Source organism: Theobroma cacao, chromosome 3 (genome assembly GCF_000208745.1).
Source record: "Theobroma cacao cultivar B97-61/B2 chromosome 3, Criollo_cocoa_genome_V2, whole genome shotgun sequence".
NCBI classification, from domain to species: Eukaryota; Viridiplantae; Streptophyta; class Magnoliopsida; order Malvales; family Malvaceae; genus Theobroma; species Theobroma cacao.
In genome coordinates this window covers 25,738,856-25,753,797 of record NC_030852.1, presented here as the reverse complement: position 1 = coordinate 25,753,797, position 14,942 = coordinate 25,738,856, and the positions used below count along the sequence as shown (strand labels likewise).

The 14,942-nt window shown below is 35.2% G+C and overlaps 2 protein-coding genes across 3 annotated transcripts; both read right to left on the bottom strand.

Annotated features, from left to right (window-relative positions):
* Positions 910-9,553, bottom strand: LOC18605082 (ribonuclease J). 2 transcript variants are annotated; one of them, XM_007037888.2, is made up of 17 exons: positions 9,200-9,553; positions 8,551-8,779; positions 8,158-8,281; positions 6,968-7,024; positions 6,393-6,584; positions 6,236-6,313; positions 5,503-5,685; positions 5,295-5,375; positions 4,746-4,811; positions 4,570-4,662; positions 4,179-4,304; positions 3,609-3,722; positions 2,857-2,952; positions 2,677-2,774; positions 2,150-2,598; positions 1,493-1,962; positions 910-1,405 (listed from the first exon to the last, which is right to left on the bottom strand). In XM_007037888.2, the coding sequence occupies exons 1-17, from the start codon at positions 9,387-9,389 to the stop codon at positions 1,310-1,312; spliced, it is 2,742 nt and encodes a 913-aa protein (XP_007037950.2). In that variant the 5' UTR covers positions 9,390-9,553; the 3' UTR covers positions 910-1,309. The 2 variants fall into 2 exon arrangements, with proteins under 2 accessions (XP_007037950.2, XP_017973853.1); XM_018118364.1 differs by having other exon boundaries at positions 8,172-8,281; positions 9,200-9,552.
* On the bottom strand, positions 9,779-14,549 carry LOC18605081 (cycloeucalenol cycloisomerase). The gene is made up of 8 exons (XM_018118478.1): positions 14,428-14,549; positions 14,160-14,302; positions 13,734-13,817; positions 12,850-12,891; positions 11,850-11,960; positions 11,552-11,743; positions 10,613-10,710; positions 9,779-10,250 (listed from the first exon to the last, which is right to left on the bottom strand). The coding sequence occupies exons 1-8, from the start codon at positions 14,432-14,434 to the stop codon at positions 10,037-10,039; spliced, it is 891 nt and encodes a 296-aa protein (XP_017973967.1). The 5' UTR covers positions 14,435-14,549; the 3' UTR covers positions 9,779-10,036.

Here is a 14,942-nt window from a genome sequence, read left to right as displayed (position 1 = left end):
GATTCAAAGAATTTTTCTTAATAGTATTATAACTAAATCTACCTTAACTTGGAACCTTTAATCCCATTTCTTATAAAATTGTAAAAAAAATTAATAGATTTATTAGTATTTTTAATTATATAAAAGTCTAAAACAAATAATATAATTAGTAAAAATTTTTAACACTTCATTAATATTATCTAACACCACTTCACTCTATGTCCGTCCGTCCTTGCCTACATATGCACGAATATCTGTTTTCCAGAACTCCAATGCATAACAGTAACCAATGCTTATTTCAAATACATATTTCCAGAACTCCAATTTGCTAGAGATATTCTTCCATCAAAAATTAAAAATATTAATGTTAATATGAGATTTTTTTAAAAAAAAAATTTAATGTAAATATATGAGAAAAAGAATAAAAATATATATTTGAAATAAGTATTGTTAAAATATGCACATAAATGTATACAAATAAATGTAAAAATTCGTATTGACATATTATTTTTTTAAAAAAATGATGTTCAATTTTTTATTTTTTAAAATAAAATTTAGTTTAAATAAGTTTTCTTAATACCTTGACATACATGCCTAATAATAAGGGAAAAATTAATCTTTACTTGTGTAAATATAACATTTACATATAAATAGCATTTTTAATTATAATTCTAATACATAAATTTAATATCATATATTTTAATCCTAATGTAATGAGTTTAACTTAAAATTTTAATGTCATATAATATTATATTTAAATATTAATATTAATATAATACTTAGCTTTAATATCATTATACTTATATAATGTTAATATACATAATTATATATATATATATATATTAACGTTAATGTTAACGTTAACTAACATTTAATGCCAACATTAATGTTAACGTTACCATTGAATTGGGAATAACAACAGAAGTACCCCTGAGCAAAAAAATAGCCTTTTGTAATTTTACTCATCAACTCAACTAGAGTCACCATATGCTACAAAAACAATTTCCAAATGCATAATGGGGAATAAGACACATAGAAAAGGAGAAACGAAAACAAACCCCTTGCTGTAAATTCCCTGTTTAACTTGCAATTTACAGAAAGGGTCTATTGCTACAAAATTATTTTGCCATTAATGGCCCATGTTACCATTTACATGAACAGAGGAACATGTTACGGCTTCAGAACTAGCCCCATTTCTCATTTTCCATTCCTCCCACTTCACCATTGAATTCCACATGATGAATCCATTGTACAATATTTATCCCGCCATGAATCTTGTCATTCCCAGGCTATGTATGAACATTTCATGTTTAGCTCACCCAAACTTTCATCATTTTGTCGCGGTTGCCTCAAAATCAGAGAAAACTTTACTCATGTCCTCAAAATATGGCCATCCTTTATGGCTTTTTTTCTCACCCTTACTTTCCTGTCAAATATATGCAAATGCTGTATGTCAAATATAGATGTATGTAACCATAGTTCCCCAAAAACACTAAAAAGAGAAAGAACGAACCTCGTATTTCTGAACCAGAGATGTCCAAAGAGATTTACATTGCCCAGGGCTTCGACTAATTCCTTCAGCCATCAAGCTTGTGGATATTTCTTCCCAGAGGGCCATTCTCCCCTTCACAACTTGAAATCTGCTATGCAATTTCCCACGCATTTTAATCAGCTTCTTAACCTCCTCAGGTTTCCATTTGTTCCGTTTGGCAGGCTTGGACGACTTAGGTTGAGAGCTGGGCATTTCTGAGTCATCTCCACTGCTTGCAGTGCCATCACTCTTAAGTTGTGACTTATATTCCTTTTTTGGGACCAATCCATTGTTATCATTTACCAAATTGTTAACAGGTGATGATGACGTGATGAATGATTTCCAGAATTCATCAGAACCCTCAGAATTGGGTGTATGCCTTTCCAGAGAATCAGGACTTGAAGTAGTGGTGTCTCCCTCAGGTAAGAGCTTTTCAACTTCACCATCACTAACTGCACAAAGAAATTATGATAGAGAGAATTGAACACATCAATGAAAATGGTGCTTTAAATTGCAATATATACACACATCTGAGATCACATATTTATCTACATGCACAAAGATGTATGCAGATAGACAGTTGCATGAAAAAGTGAGAGAATGAGGGAGGGGATAGTGAACAAGAGGACAAGGACCAACCTTCCAAACTTTGTTCTGAGGTGTTCTCTAAATGCAAATTACTGTCATCTTCTGCTTTTATCTTGTTTGGCTGGCTCCTTTTTGGATGTCCATCTACCACTTTTCTCAACGTTGGTATCTCAAAACCGACATTGGAATTGCCAGATAGCCTTTCATTTAGCTCATCAGAGAGAACTCCTGCTGGGTTCTCCAAAGCAATGGCAATGACTTCAGGCCTCTTACCACTGTACTTCCTTACCATCTTCCTCAATACCTCTGACACAGTTCTTTCCATGTGACCTAAAGGACAATTCACAGGACAGCTAGAGAGTGCAGCATGTGCCGCTTTATGGAGTGCATCTAAAAGCTTCCCTTTGTCGAGCCATAAGCAGCGTGTAGTAATTCTTATCTTCCCTTTTAAGCTATTTTCCATTATGCCATCTATCTTTTGGGGGCGTAAAATTTCCATGCTGAAAAAGGGAGATGTTAACACAGAAGAAACAAATAAGAAACATATAGACTTCATTTAAGCATTTAAAATTATCTACCTGACCACTATAATGCCATCAGATGCAATTCTTAGTCTCTCATCAATGCAAAGTTCACTTGATGTGCCATATGCTTTATCACCATCACTGTACATCAGCTGCAATTTAAGACTAAATTCATGAATATCCTTCTCAATTAACTTTTTCTAAACAATGGCAAATACTTTAAGGATTGCCAACCTGCAAATTCTCCTTCCCAAGGGAACTAAAACCATTAGATAGAACTCTTCTATTCCTCAAATGAGAAACACCAAGCATCTCTCCATTCTTTATAACCTGATAAAATGATAAGAATTATATTTCAATTTTCACCAGTAAAATAATTGAATTATAATGTTCATCATATTTTAACATGATAGATAATCTTGAGACAATCCCTATGATGAATCAAAATCCAGACCAATCCAGTGCCATGAGTTGTACATGATGTAAAGTTCACACGTCATGGCAAAGTGGCCTCCTTGACTTGTAAAATAATCCTAAATAGATGGTGGATCAATGATGCGTATGCAGCAGAACAGGCCATCTCATTTTACCCCCTTCTTGCGAAATGTTTGTTAATATCCTAATCCCCTACTCCCAATCTACTTTTCTTTTAGCCACTCAATCCCAATCTACTTATATCTTGCTCAGTAATACTTTTTACTTTAACAAGTTGTCTCTGTTAAATCATCGCTATTTCTATAAAAAGTGAAAGAAAAATGTTTACCAAACTTATCTAATCTTATCTAGTTGCTGTAATTTTTACTTTCAGATTAATCATAGCTAACTTATCTAAGAACTAAAAAGAGCTAAAAATTTAATTTCATCCATTTGTAAAAGACAATCTTCTCTGGAACTATTAAATTCCCAAAATTCAACTTAACTTTGGACAATCAGAAAAAGAAAATCTGTATCTAGATAATAATATAATAATAAAAATAGTCACTTACGGTGGTGTGTCGAATGCCAGTTGATTTCCCAAGTAGCTCATGCTCTTTCAGGAACAATAGCTCTCCATGTATGGGTAAAAAATGTTGCGGCTTCACAATTTTAAGTACTTCCTCCTTCAAAATAAAATCCCCATTTATATAGTGTGAAGTAGAAGTCAGGACAACAGGAAAGAAAAGAATATCACAATCAAATCTAAACATCTGATGAGGTCAACTAAAATTACATTCTTAGGACATTCAATTCACCTGCAGGTTTTTCTTCCCTTTTTTTATCAAGAAAAATATTTTTATTGGATTCCTTTATTTAGCTCTTACAGAAGTACTAGAATAGTAATTGTTTTTACAAAAAGTAAGAGTGAAAGAGAGAAATAAAAACTAATGCTGTCTTACAGCCAAAGGACCCACTAATGAATGCACCAGGAATGTCTCAACAATTTATAATATGCTATCCTCCCAAGTTTTAACTGTTGCCCTGTTTACTTATCCTTTTGTATTCTGTTTGTTCAAGGAACAAGACAATGACAAAGAAAATTTTAAGAAATCATGTGAAGCAAGGCTGAATTGTCATACCAGTTCTCCACGATAGCCATGACCAGAAGTGTGTAGCCCCTCATTCTTACCCATCACTATAGTTGATCCAATCTCTGATATGCGGTTTAGCATCTTCATTACCCGAGATTCATTACCAGGGATTACCTAATATTAAAGTACAAAATTGATATCTTAACATTTGAATGACTTTTGGGCAATATTCAAGAGACCCTATCAATAATAATCAAGACAACAAAACTATCCTATAAAATAGGATCATAGGAAAGGTCATGCTAGACCAGAATACTGAGCAATAAGAATCAACTGAATTTTTTTTTCATCCGCAAACATTCAGTTATTAAGAGCTCAAAGAATTATATTTGAGGTAAATTTCAGTTAGAAACTTAAGCATATCATACACTATCATTACCTTAGCTGAGTAGAGAATCACATCTTCCTTGTTCAGTTTGAAGGAATGACTACTTCCATAAGATGCAAGATTCAAGGCAGCACGTGGCTCTGCCTGGCGTAATAGAGTGCACAGTCACCAGCGAGCTAAGTGGTCAGCTAAAAGAGTTGTCATTGGTGCTATAAAGATTAACTTACTTGGGATCCAGTTGTGACAATTATCAAATCCTTTGGAGCATAGGCATCAATATCTTCCACTTTCACCTAAATCATAATGGAAAGAATGGAGAACAAATTATGTGAGACCAACACCCAGTTTTTCATGTTAGGAGAGCATTTTAGTTCGATAATTCATTTTTATTTTTGGGAAAAATTATGATAGTTCATTGGGAGGATGAAAAATTAAAACATGATGGTAGGCAGATAAAATCCAATTCAAGTTGGATGTGCTTAAGAGTAAGAGAAGGGCTAACACAAACATGGCTGAGGAGACAAAAAGGTAACTGTACAGGGTAGGTTTTGTAAGAAGATATGGTCCTAATGAACTAGCAAAAGAGGATTCCCACAGCGAACCCCATCATTTAGATTGAATATTTACTTTACATTAGATGAGCTAAATAAGAATTGCAGCATGTGGACAAAAGCCAAGTTTTGTAACTAAGAAGCTTAGTATAATAGCAAACAAACTAAAAGAAAAGTAAAACATTAACTGTTGCCACAAAGAGACAATCCTAAAAGAGGGAATACCAGAGTTGATGGATCAATTGGTGCTTTTCCATCCTTCCAAGCTGCATCTAGATATGTCCTCAATGACATGCCAACAAATACCTAGTTCAAGGACCACAATATCTAAGCTGTCAAGATGTACAATCTGTCATCAAAATTGACATCCAATCATCCAAATCATTCTAACAACTAAATTCATAAGATACCAGTGCAGCCAGACAAGACATACCAACTTTCTGCCAGTTAAATCTGCAGCAGCTTTTACACTTCCAAGCCGGTGTATGTTTGACGCAAATTGGGTAGTAATAATCCTTCCTTTAGCAGCTGAAATATGTCTCAACAATGCATCTGCTACTGAACTTTCGCTGATTGTCCTTCCAGGTGACAATACATTAGTAGAGTCACTCATCATCTGTAAAACAATATGCATTTACCGAATTACAGATTCATTGCAACAGTTCCAAAAGAAATGGCATGCTCAATTTGCATCTATATAAGAATGCAGATTACAGGATCAAGACAAATCTTTACAATATATATCTCTGATTTATTTTTATTGGAATTAATTTATGCAAATGGGATGATTAAAAAAGCCTAGAAATCCAAAGAGCAGATGTAAGAAAGACAATGTGTCAAATGCCAGCATTTGTCTTTGAAATCACAACAAAACAAACCATAAACTTCCAAAAATCAATCAATATCCCATAGTTTCAAAACAAATCCTCTCAGTTGATTATAAAAGTCTGAACAGACATGCCTCAATCCTGACTCAGATTATTGAAATGATTATATTTCTATACTTGATTCAGTTTCACAAAATTACAAATGGAACTAATAGTTCATTTCTAAGTCACTTATGAACGTCCCACACACCCTCAACCACTACTCCCAAATAGTAACCCTTGAACTCTGCTCTATAAACCCTCTCAGAGAAGGAGGATTAATAGATTCAGGAAGCTTACCAGTGTTACTCCTTCTTTAGAGAGATCCTCTAGAAACTGTCGATCAAAAATTTTCCCATCCAAGGGTGATTCATCAATCTGTCAATTTTTTAAAAGTTTAAGTGGCTTGAAGGTTACAGCAACAAGAGAAGAAGATTTATAGATAAGAAAAAGCTACCTTCCAGTCCCCAGTGTGAAGAATTGTACCATCAGCACAGCGAAGAACTAATCCACAACAGTCAGGAATAGAATGGGTCACTCTGAGAGGCTCTATTTCAAATGGCCCAGCCATAAATCTCTTCCTGGTTTTAAATATCTTAAGCCTAGATGGAACAAAAATCCCATTCTCCTTCAAACGCTTTTTGATCAGCTGTTGACATAAGTGCAAGAGTGTAATCAGTCCATTTTTTAGCAAGAGATGATAGAAATGCAATGTTTGCACACTTAAGAGTACGGTTTATTCAGAGGTATAAAACCCCTCAACAATAGTAAGACCATTCTTGTTGTGACAAGGAAAACAACTTCCAAGAGCTACCAAGACAATGGTAATAATTATTAAAAGGCATAGACTTGTTAGAGATTTTGAACCTTCACATCAGCACCCATAAATGAGTAATTTTTGCCAAACTCAAGGAATGTTGTATCAAATGAGACATATTAAGTTTTCAAAGAATGGCATGTGCCACATATCATGAGCCTTGTATATTCATATTGCATTATGTGTGTATATATTAGTCTCAGCATAAAAAATACCTCCATTGTAAAGGATGATGCATATATTGGAGTATGGGAATCCAAAGCTGGGATAACCTGCTCAAATAGAAAGAAAACTAGTAAAATAATGTTAAAAAAAAAGAAAATGCAACATAAACACTATTATAGATTCTAGTATCATCAATTATAATTAGCAAACATTACCATACCAAGCAAAGCAGCTTGATTGGTAGTTAGTACCTAAAAAATCCTGTTTAATCTAATACATTATTCTTTGAGGTTCTAACCCAGTGTAGACATAGCTAGGTTTGCTGACTCTTAGTTAGTTTCAGATTTTTATAGAGTAGATGTAAAACTAATGACCAGAGTGCAGTGCAGAAGGCTGCGATGTTTTCCTAACATATCTAGTTATACTGCCCAAACAAATTACAGGGAAAAAAGCAATCAACTAAATTGGGAAAAGAAAAAATTGCTCCTTTTCTTTTAAGAATGTTAACAGATACCTAATATCTGCTCTAAGCAAAATTTCTAACCCAAGCACAGTGCACTGAAAGAGAATGAAAGACAGGAAGAAAATTCTGCGAATAATTTACAACTGCCCTGTGGCAAACGTTCAGAAACCAAGACAGGTGGGCGTTTAATACAATATCATTCCTTGAGCAACAACTCATTTTGTTCTAGATTCACCTACATTTACTATATCATTGGAAATGGCAAAGAAATGTTCAATGGTAGCAAGAAATGATGATAAGTGAAAAAGGAAGCAAAAAAAAAAAAGCACCAGTCATTTTGTCCTTTTCTTTTCCATCCACCCCAAAATCACTACAGAGTGCATAACAACCAAGCATGAATACACCAAAATTCTAAAAAGACAAACCATTCAGCCAAGCATGGCAAGAATTAAAATGAGGGCAACAAGAGATTAGCTCCCATTACACTCTGCAAAAAAATTATGCTATCCTTGACAACCCTATAAAGTAGCCAAAAGCATCAGCTCTAGAAACAACTCCTCCTTAGCACAAACCAGATCAAGGTCCTGCAATTAAACATAACATGCCCTAGAGCAGAAGCAGCTTGACACACCAATATAGGCTTCTTCCGCATATCATGCATCTTACTTCACAATAAAAGGCAAGGGATAAGAAGTCTCAATAGCTATTAGGAGCTATTCAACAGGTACTGAAAAGGAAAGCAGTTAAGACTTAAAGGCTCCACAGACAAGTATTTACCCAAGGCAACGCACCAATGTGGTCTTCATGGCCATGTGTTATCACGACTGCTTCAATTTTGTGGCTCCATTTCTTAATAAATGTCGTATCAGGTATAATCTTTTGGACTCCAAGCTCATCATAGCTGAAAGGATGTCAATGTACAGTGCAAAGTCAATATATTAGAACAGCAGAACAGAAACTAAAGTAGCCATATTAGCATCAGCACATTTGATATATACTTGCATAAGTAAAAGATCAATCACAGTTGGACTTTCATCGGATATGTGGAAAATTCTTCAAGGAACAACAGCAGTTACAAATGAAAACTAATTTTCCCTCTCATAAGCATAAATTGTATGTAACAATACTTGGCCCAAAATCTTTCTGGAATTCAAAACACACAAGACTTACTCTGGGAACATCACACCGGCATCTATTAGAATATAGCGATCATAATTCCCAACGAGCATGCAATTCATCCCGATTTCACCCAAGCCACCTATTGGAAGGACACGAAGTGGTGGCCCTGCAGTCCCTTCATAAAACTGTTCCATCTTGCGTTGGACAGAGTCTTCCATACTCTTTCTAGCCCCATCCAATCGTCCTGACTTTTTACGTGGTACTTTAGTTCTTCGTGTACCTTAAACAAGACAAAAACAGTAAAACAAAGCTAACGAGAATCATTATCACTTGATAATAGCACGAAAAGCGTGGGACAAAACAAAAATCTCGATAAGCTATTTATCCAATCGAAGAGTCCATACAAGATAGAACTAAAACCTTCAACTTATTTACTCTATCCCTTGTTTCTACACCAATAAAAAAAAAATTATCCGATCAACTCTAAAAAGCATCCATTTCGCCTTATTTCCAGAACTTAAACTGCAACCAAAAAAAAAAAGTCTAAAATCTCCTTCACCGTAAAACAAGAAAAAACCGAAAAGCTTCACAATGCCATTTCTACTTCACTTTCTCGGCGGCCAAACAGAAATCTAAAACAATAACAAAAGGCTAAGAGGAATGCATATAGGCAAAGTAAAAACAAAAAGGAAAAGGGTACCTAAAGGAGTAGGAGAGCCGACGGAGCAAGAAATGTAACGGTGTCTAGGGTTTGGCCGGCAGTAGAGGCCGTACGGACAAAGCGAGTGAGCAGTGGAAGCTGCCATTTTTGTGGGTGCTTTTATTGGCTTAAAAGAAGTGAAGTAGAGGGAGTAGGAGAAAGATAAACCCCCCAAAAACCCTAACTGCATCTGCTCTTTTAGGTTTACAAAGAAAAAAAAACAACAGTGGAGATTAAACCCTGAACATTTTGCGTTTCTGTGAAGGAGTTTAGAGACAAGGAGGAGAGGAGATGATTGAGCTTCTGGGAGCGGGAAATTGAGTGAGTGAGTGTAAGTGTGGAGATTTTTGTAAGGTGGAGAAATATCCTGCTTATCATTTTTGAAACAAGACAAATTTCTCCCACGTGTGTTCTTACCGCACGTGTAGAGATTTTTTCTTTTTTTTTTTCACCTTTTTCATTTCTGGAGCATGGTATGGAAAAAATGAAGAATCTGCTATTTTCTTGTTCTTTTTTTTTTTTTCCTTATCATCCTCTAATACTTTGGAAGAAACTTTGAATCTAAAGATCTAATGAGAATTACCACCTCCAAAGTTAAAACTCTCCTTTCAAGTATTGAAAAGCTATTTTACATTGCAGAAGGCATTAAGACAATAAGCCAAGAGTAATTTTAAGTCAACAAGTTCGCAGAACTTCCATTACATTGAGCTAAGATTGTTTTCGAGGCGTTGACAATTTTCTTGGAGGGTATTTGCTAACACACCATGATGGATCAACAATGAAATCCAGGTTCCGAGCACTGTCCCCTACTCGGATGGGGATTTGAACCAGGTTCTCCTATTTTGCACATTGGTTTTGTGAAGCTACATTTTCATTTCCTGCAAACCAAGGCAGTCCTGGCTGAATGCACTGTCTTGTATCTGTTAGTGGAACAATAGGTCCAAGAAAAATGCGCCACAAATCGAGTATTATTGTGACCAACATTGCAGCGCCCAGAGAATCAACAGCCACCCGAGGTAAGTCCCATAGATCACCAGGTTTCTCATCAATCCTGTGAAATGGGGTCAGCCCATATTATCCAATAAAACAAATACCATATTATTTGTATATAAAAGAATATCGGCATCTATAGCTGCCTTTTTTCATAATTTAAGATTAAAAGACACCATCAAAGAATATAATACACCTCAATCTCTTACAGCAAAAAAGTTTATTCCATACTAACATATGAACCAGCAGACACTTTTAAAGTAACATCAGCAGTAAAAGAGCCTTTACTGCAGCGCAGAGGTACTCGATTTTGGCCCTAAGATATCTAAAAGGAACTGCTTAAACAAAAGCATTTTATGATCTATGAATATGGTCCCACAATTTCTTCTAGACAAACAAATATGCAATGGGATTAATTCTTACCTCAGAAACATTGGGAAGCTCACAAAGAAGTATATGGCATAAAACAAAGATCCCACTTTATACATGGATGCCCGATCCACAAAATCATAATACGGGAACTGCACATGTCCAAAATAAAGTATTATTGCTATAGTCTTACTTTTCAAGTCAGTGGCCCCATTGCATTGTAAAAGATATGACTTGGTTTTCAAATGAAAATTCTTAGAATAAGAGCAGAGTGAAAAACAATCAACTTTGCAAACACTGTATAGAACTTACCCCAGTAGTCTTAAGTTTTGTCATTGTGGCGGCTTAAAAGTCACATTTCTATAAGCTCAATTCACAACAATCAGCTTGCTAAGTGCTAACAGGGTATAAAGTTCCTAGTAGTCACCAGTAGTCTTAAGTTTTGTCATCATGGGGGTTTAAAAGTTTCATATCGAAAAGCTCAGCTCACAATGATCAGCTTTGCAAACACTGTATAGAACTTCCTAGTAGTCTCTAGTAGTCTTACGTTTTCGGGTATAGTATTTAAAGTTACATTCTGTAGGCTCAGTTTACACTTCACGCATCATATACATCCATATATACAATGACAACTGCAGGGCCTGTTAGAATGTCAGAGACCACATAAATAATGGAAAAGCAAAGTTTTTCTTGTTTCATGAAATGGATCCATATATACAATGACAACTGCAGGGCCTGCTAGAATGTCAGAGACCACATAAATAATGGACAAGCAAAGTTTTTCTTGTTTCATGAAATGGATTCTTAAAGAAAACAAGATGATTGTAATATGAGTGGCATTAGCATTTTAGTGACATTAGTTCAGATCTGAGACAAACCATAAACACTCCAGAGTTAAAAGAAAACGAAGTCTCAGCAATATTGACTGCATGCTTATATAGTTAGCTTCAAGGTCTTAGTAGGCAAAAGGCAGAGAACCACATTACCACATACATTAGAAATAGCTAAAGTCTCAAGGTATGCTATGAAATAAGAAAGGGCCAAAATCCATGCTGCCTCTGTAGCCAACTGAATTTTCTTTGGCAAGCCAGTAATAGAATGCCTTAATCTGCGAAGAGTCATGTTTGAGGCAACATGGTAAAACAGGAAGCAAACATGTGTGAGAAGGAAAGTTGTGTGTGGTACCTGCAAAGAGAAACAGATAAGTGAGTAAACTTGCACCAGCAAAATCAAATTGATAAAACCAAAGTAGCATTTAGCCTGGAACAAATAATTCTTATCTGCAGCTTACATCATTCATCTTCCAAGATGGGAAAGTGTAAGAAGCTCCTAAAACTGTGAAGAAATAATGGGTCCAGAAATAATTTCCGACGTAACTAAATATCATAATCCAGAGACTGGCCTGCAAAAAGAATAAAAAAATTACAGTTAAAGGCCAAGAATAACTGCACATTGGAGAGGTCAATCATGCTCAAATGTCACAGGATAAGAACATACACCTTATCGTAGATTCCAGAACAATTATGTTAAAACAGTCTGGACTTCATTTCCAGATCTTGTAATAAATACATAAGGAGTTTTCTCACAATGATTGACTGATCATGTAACAATACAAGATCAACTTGAACCTTTTCTATTTTGTTTACAGGTTCCATAATTCTGGCATACAATCCAGTCCAAGTACCCAAACCTTAATAAGGGTCTTACCATAATTATGAAACTATAAATATATACTCCCGACAGCAATCAATACAATGAGTTTGTTAGTGCTATTAGCATAATTTACGGTGACATACATATCACACAAAAAGCCACATGCTAATCTTCACATCTATTTTAGACTCTAAGCCTCCACCAAAAGCTTGACTCTATCATGTGCAGAAGACAGGAGCAGTTGGATGAACATGTTAACAATGCCATTCTCGAGATCATTAAAAATTTGTGAAGTTAAAAATAGGTATAAAAATTGAAATGGAAATGGAAGAGCATGAAGAAAGTATTCTCCATAAAATCATGCAACCACCAACTTAGGCTAAACCATGATGCCTGTCTTATTGAACATTCAAAGAAGTAAATAAAGTCAAATACAAGGTAGCAAGGCATAAATGCCAAACATGGAGCAAATAGTACAGTTGTCCTCAGTAGTCCATAAAATTCATAACAGATCACTAACTACTGACATCACACCACACATCAAGAAAAGGTCTGGACAAGCTGAACATAAGTTTCATGCATCAACAATCTGTTTTACAGAAGTCATATGTAAAATGATATTCTGGGAAAACACTTGCCTTGACCCAATATCGGTCCTTCCAATGTAAGCTGCTGTCAGCCTGCCAAATTCCACAAGGGAAGGAAATAAAAATGTTTATTTAGCATATTAGAAGGAAGAGGGGAAGAAAAAGAGCTAAGCTGCTCAGGCTCCTTCCAATTAGCCTTCAAGCAATTGAAAAGTTGCAACGTTTAAGACAGCTTCTTATAAGTCAACTTCAGCATTGATGAGTCAACATTAATGAGCTGATTTGGAAAAGATATCAATCCTAACAAAGAATGAGAAAAAACAATACTTTCTGGGTATACTTGAGGGGCTAAACCCCTTAAGCAGCAAGAAAAAGAGGCCATGAGATCCGTATAGAATTGTGGAGAAGCCAAGCTTTAACCTGATGGTGAGGATTCTGAAATCCAGTTAAGCCCAAAGGCAAGAGATGCATGCTCGAAGCAAGCCAGTTCTCAAAGCAATAAACCTCCCTGTGACGTGGACTACTCTACAATTCTATGACCTACTCAACAACCCTCCCCATGTTAGGATTAATTCCATTAGGAACGGGCTCTTTCCTGGTTGATAAATTACAAGATTGCTAGGAAGAGGCAAATCTTCAGTATTTCAGCAGTTGTTGGATGCCATATCACAGTAAATACATCCCACAATTACTTCACCTGAATGTTATATGGATATATTGACCATATTTCAGCAAAACAATGCAAATCCATCATTGGTGTAGCATATGATTGCTAAAACAACATCAAAAGGAAGCCCGTCCATCAGGGACCAGCATATTTTTCTCAATTAGTTGCAGTTCAAATAATAAATAAATAATTATACAAGTAGTTCGCGAAGAAGAATTTTAAAAAGTTAGAAAAGAAAACAAAAAATTACATGAGTCAAGAAGCTTACCTTTCCAACAAAAAGCATTGGTATCAAGAAGGAAGGAACTGCTGAAACCAAACCCAGGAGCAAATATTCCAATTCTGTGAAGCTCTGTCAATGAGCACGATTATAAATTTTTTTAATCCAAAGTTTATTTCTCAAGTCGTGCAGACTCGATCATTAAACGAGTTAAATCGTGAAAAAATCAATTACGCAACTAAACAAACACAATTAAATCACTTCATTTGATTGTAACATAAAGGTAAAACAAACAACAGCAACTGATTTAACTGTTTGGCATTTGAAAAATACTCAGATTCATTACCCAAAACGACGTTCCAGGTAAATCAGCCATCCTTGTCATTTAAAAACAAATAAAAAGAAAAAAGGCCAAGTCGACCGAGCTTACACTCGGAGCAAAGCAAACATAGTGTACTAATTAATGAAACAGACCTCGTACAGTTTGTAAGGAACGACAATTCCCAAGCAGAGAGTGAGCCAAAATGGAGTGTAGCAAAGAAAGAAGAGCTCGCCCCATCTCTTACTCGGGTTGGGAGCCAACCATAAACTCGAAGAAGCATTACCTGATTCCTCACCTGACCATTTTCCCAAACAGTGGTTTCGTTTGTCACCAAAAACAACAGGAATTTAGTTACCTGAAGCTCTATTAAAAAAAAAAAAAAGCAAGGAAATGAAAACAAGAAAAGAGTGCTAATATTACCGCCCATATTTTCGGGTATTCGAATTCCGGGTTTAAGCTTTCTACTTGGAAGTGTGTTCTGTTGGAGAAGACTTAAAAAAGAGAGTGTGATAAAGCTGCCAGATTTGAAAGGACCAAAAGATTCCCTTCCTTGCTGTTATTTCTTTTTTTTAATTACTTTTAGTTTTATTTTTCCGAGAAATCAAAATCCATAAATCATTCAAACGTCCGATTGTCGTTCTCTGGCAGGAACGAAAAATAGTGCAACGCGAAATAAGAAACAGACTTTTTTTTTTTTAAGTGAACAAAATATATAGGATTTAAATTAATAATTTGGTTTTCTAACTTAAATCTCTCTAATTAAATAGTTTTGTTAACCCTGGAGATTGCAAATGATGTTGAGTGCTGAGTACTTTTCTTTCGTTGGTACTTGCGTTTACGCATCAACAAAAATAAAAATAAAAAATTAATTTTTTATAGATAATAAATAATTAACTTTTTCATTTCATAAATAGTAATCTCACGTCTTCGTTTTT